Source organism: Nicotiana tabacum, chromosome 23 (genome assembly GCF_000715075.1).
Source record: "Nicotiana tabacum cultivar K326 chromosome 23, ASM71507v2, whole genome shotgun sequence".
In the NCBI taxonomy this organism is placed as follows: Eukaryota; Viridiplantae; Streptophyta; class Magnoliopsida; order Solanales; family Solanaceae; genus Nicotiana; species Nicotiana tabacum.
In genome coordinates, this window is record NC_134102.1 from 133,080,686 (window position 1) to 133,085,172 (window position 4,487).

Here is a 4,487-nt window from a genome sequence, read left to right on the forward strand (position 1 = left end):
AATTGATCTTGACAATCAATATCAATATATTTATTTTTACTATTATTATTATTATTATTATATTATTATTATTATTATTATAATTATTATTATAATTATAATTATAATTATATGAAAGTCCAATGACGAACGTGTTCACCTTATATTCTGCCTCGTGTCACTTTCTGCTCGTGTCACGTGTCAAACCGTGTCCTTATCTCTGTATGCAATGTCCACACACGGTTTTAAGTTTAAGATATTTGACCTTAGAAAGCATCTTCTGAAAAATCTATAAATTCATATACGCTAATGCTTTATTCTGCAACTCGTGTTCTCATACCAAGAAAAAATCTCAGTTTCCTTAGGCAATTTTCTTTGATTCTAAAACCAACCCATTTCAATTCTGTGTCTACTCCTCCGATTCCAACAGTTATTTCCAATTCTATTGTCTCCGCTAAGAGATTTGAGTTGTTTTGTTTAAGATCAGATTATAGTACCATGGCCAGCCAATCTAGCAAGCCTCAATCTATTTATGACTTCACTGTCAAGGTCAGCACTTTTACTTTGTTATAATTTTGGGGTTTTCCCTAAATTATTTTTTTATAAATAGAAATCTTGTTTCTGTTTGTTTTATTAGTCTCTGAATTACAAAATTGGGTATGTGGCATCATTTTCTCGGTTTGTAAGTGATCGAACATTGTTTTGTTATATAAATGAATCACCACCGTAAGAAAATATGAGAAAGATTATTCATTTTTGTTTTCTTTTGTGTAAAGGTCGCTCATTTTTGTTTTCATTTATGTTTTTGTTTAATTTTTTGGTCTATGAATTAGGGGTTTTGAGTTCTGAGGCATGTTCATTTTTTTTATTCGTTTATGAGTTTGATGTAAAGAGAGAGTCCTTGTTGTATTTGGGATAACTTGTTAAATGAATGAGGTTGAGAACCTTCGAACCTTCTTAGTGCCAGAGGAAAAAAGATAATGGTCAGAGCATAATTTGTGATGTCTAGAACTTGCCCAACTCACTATGAACAAATCGGGGGGGGGGGGGGGGGGGGAGTCACGGATTCGAGCCGTGTAAACAGCCTCCTGCAGAAATGCAGGTTAAGGTTGCGTAGACCCTTGTGGTCAGGCCCTTCTCCGGACCCCGCACCTAGCGGGCGCTTAGTGCATCGGGCTGCCCTTTTAGGAGGTGTAGACTTGTGATATATGGTATCCATTTGGGGCTAGCAGCAAACTAAGGCGTGTTGCAGTATTTGTTATCCAAACTTGGGGTTTGTTTTCGTTTCATTATAGTAAAAGAATTGGTTTTAAGTGTTTTTTCATTTATATAACTAAGGTTGAGAGTATTTTTTCTCAGGATAATACAGTTTAAGTTGTAATCTTGATAAGATTTTGTATTATTGAACTTCATTTGATTTTTACAGGATGCTAAGGGTAATGATGTTGATCTCAGCATTTACAAGGGAAAGGTCCTTATCATTGTCAATGTTGCATCACAGTGGTATGTATTAGCTTCATTTTTTTTCTTACTCATTATACGTTTGAGACCTCTTTCTATGGTTTTATTTGCTCGTTGTAGTTGTGAAGTCCCCACATGTTGGTTTCCGTAGAATTGACTGAAAGTATCCCGACCAGATGTCCACATTGGAATTGGTCTTTAATCGATCAAGTGAAAGAATGCATACCAATTATTTAACTTCTACTTATTTGTAAATGTGTTTTGATACTCAGAATTCTGATGGTGTATGAGTACCATTCTGTTGATCTAGTGCATTTTGTGGATCTTTAATCTGTTATATTTCCATATGTCTGCTGTCATATCAACTTAGCGTGGTCTGTTTTTTCAGTGTTCAATTGAACATCAACTCAGTCTTTTGTCAGATGGAGGCTCTGAGAAATTATACTAAAAGCTTATCATCCTAGACGTTCTTATTGGACAAGGCATTCCTTTCCCCTTCCCCATACTGAAAATATTGTGTATGTGGCCAACTATAAAAACTGATTGATAGAACGAGGTGATGGAACGTTTCTAGATTGGATATGAGCATCTGACATTGATCTGCTGTATTTTGAGAGGGTTATTGATCGACTTCCTGATGGGAGACATACACATTCTTACTTTGCTTGGTTTAAAGAAATCTGATAAGTACTAGAGTATTTTTTTTAGGTCAAATACATCGACGGCCCCTTAAAGTTGTCCGCACTTTTCACTTAGACACTCTATCTTAAATCCGTTCCATTTGAACATTTCAACCAAGTCTTTACTGTGTCATTTAGGCGCAATATGCTGACATGACAAGGTAAGTGTTTCTCACATTTTCCAAGCGCGTGAAATCATTCCAAAAAACAAACTCCACATACTTCTTGTCGGAAAATGTACAGCTTCTGCCAGAAAATTTTCCGACTATCTTCTTAGCACATTTTTTATAGATTTGTTCACACCAATACAATTGTATCCTTCCTTAGATATGGGCACAATATCACCACCTTTAAATCTGGCCACCATCATAAAGTTCTCATTTTTCCTCTCACTTTGAAGATCTGGTTGGCCGCTGCAATTCTGGCCGTAAAAGTAGCAGCGTCCCTACCTGCCTACCTCATCTTCTCCATTATCTTCCACCATGGGATGGAACGAACAAGAACTGTGACAAGAGCCCTCTCATTTTCACTCGTTCGGCGAAATTTTATTTTTTCCGACTAAGTTTCATTTTAATCTCAACAGTTAAATGTGACTTGAATCAGATCCGGCTAGATTCGAGCCAATCTGACCGGAAATAACAAGTTTTTGGCGACCCTTTTGCATTGGTGTCTTCTTCTACTCGTTTTTTCTTTTTATTTTTGTCTACAGATTATAGATCTAAAAACATATGGTGAAACTCCACCATCTTTTAATCCGGTCGGATTTTATTTCTGGCAACTTTGTGGTTTGGTCGGGATTTTCGTTTTTCCGGCAACCATCATGTTTATGTTCGTTGATTTTTATGATTGAGTCCCATCTTTGGTACATTTAGATTGGTTTTGTTTTCACTACCCTCAACTATTGCATTATATTCTGTTTGTTTGCCAATGATTTTATTGGTCGTTTGCTGCTGCATTTTGAAGGGGGAAAAAATGGCCAGGGATCACTGGGGAAGATGACAGACAGGCGGGGTTAATGTAAAATACACGTGTTTTTGTCTTATTCATCACTCTGGCTCCTTTTGTGTTTGGCTGCCTAAGAATTTTGCGTTCAAATGGAACGGACTTAAGATAAAGTGTCTAAGTGAAAAGTGTGGACAACTTTAAGGGGCTGTCGATGTATTTGGCCTTTTTCTTACTACCACAAATAACAAGTTGATGTGCAGCTTCAGATAAAATGTTCTGTTTATTTCTTGTTAGTTCAGTCTTATGGTGAAATCTACTGTGAATAGTTGGAAAGAGTATTCATTATAGTTATGATATCATTCTGTTATGATGTTTAACATATGCTGACAATCAACAATTGATTTCATCTTCTGATGCAGTGGCCTGACTAATTCAAACTACACTGACATGACCGAGATATACAAGAAGTACAAGGATCAAGGTTTGTTTTCAGTTCTCCTAAATTTGATGCTGATCGAACGAACTAATGTCAGAAAACACTCCTCTTGATCTAGTCCAAAGCAATGGAGGCACTTATCCAGACCCCCTTCACGTTGCAAAGAAAACTTAATAAAATACTTACGTTATGTTAAGTTCAGCGTGCTGATATATCCTCCCCTTGTCACATAGGTCTGGAGATTCTTGCATTCCCTTGCAACCAGTTCGGTGGACAGGAGCCTGGAAGCATTGAAGAGATCCAGAACATGGTTTGCACTCGCTTCAAGGCCGAGTACCCCATATTTGATAAGGTTGCAACAGCACTAATACTTTTTTCTTCTAGTCATGCATATCATTTCATTTTTCCATATCTGTGTAGCACATATCCTCATTCAAAAATGCTACAAGTTCCTAGATCGAAAAACACAAGAAACAAGTAGTATGTATTAACTCAGCTTAGCTTAATGATTTAGGTTGATGTGAATGGTGATAATGCTGCTCCACTGTATAAGTTCTTGAAATCAAGCAAAGGTGGGTTCTTTGGGGATAGTATCAAGTGGAACTTCTCCAAATTCCTTGTTGACAAAGAAGGAAACGTCGTCGATCGCTACTCTCCAACCACTACTCCAGCTAGCATGGAGGTAAGTATCCACCAGCCTCCTCTCCTATAGTTATCTTTCCTTGTTAAGAGTGTAGCTGATGAAGTTTTCTGCCTTTGTTTTTGTAGAAGGATATCAAGAAACTTTTGGGGGTTGCTTAAGCTCTGGATTTGTCTGCATCTGCATTCCTCTACTAGAAATAATGACAGACTACTATAGTGAATAAGTTGTATGTTGATGTAATTTGCTTCCTGTTTTGCCACTACTTTGGTCAGCTGCTTGTACAATTTCAATATTCAATACATTTCCAGTGACAAGTATTATATGTCTTTACTATAGACATTCC

At 36.9% G+C, this 4,487-nt stretch overlaps 1 protein-coding gene across 1 annotated transcript; it reads left to right on the forward strand.

Annotated features, from left to right (window-relative positions):
* The first annotated feature begins 226 nt into the window (after positions 1–226).
* Positions 227–4,487, forward strand: LOC107784785 (probable phospholipid hydroperoxide glutathione peroxidase). Its single transcript, NM_001425835.1, has 6 exons — positions 227–528; positions 1,406–1,482; positions 3,485–3,546; positions 3,735–3,853; positions 4,016–4,183; positions 4,270–4,487. The coding sequence occupies exons 1-6, from the start codon at positions 289–291 to the stop codon at positions 4,300–4,302; spliced, it is 699 nt and encodes a 232-aa protein (NP_001412764.1). The 5' UTR covers positions 227–288; the 3' UTR covers positions 4,303–4,487.

Coding starts and splice junctions, on each gene's coding strand:
- LOC107784785 (NM_001425835.1), top strand. CDS start 289: ATGCTTTATTCTGCAACTCGTGTTCTCATACCAAGAAAAAATCTCAGT. Junction 529..1,405: donor TTTATGACTTCACTGTCAAG/GTCAGCACTTTT, acceptor TGATTTTTACAG/GATGCTAAGGGTAATGATGT. Junction 3,854..4,015: donor AGTACCCCATATTTGATAAG/GTTGCAACAGCA, acceptor TTAATGATTTAG/GTTGATGTGAATGGTGATAA.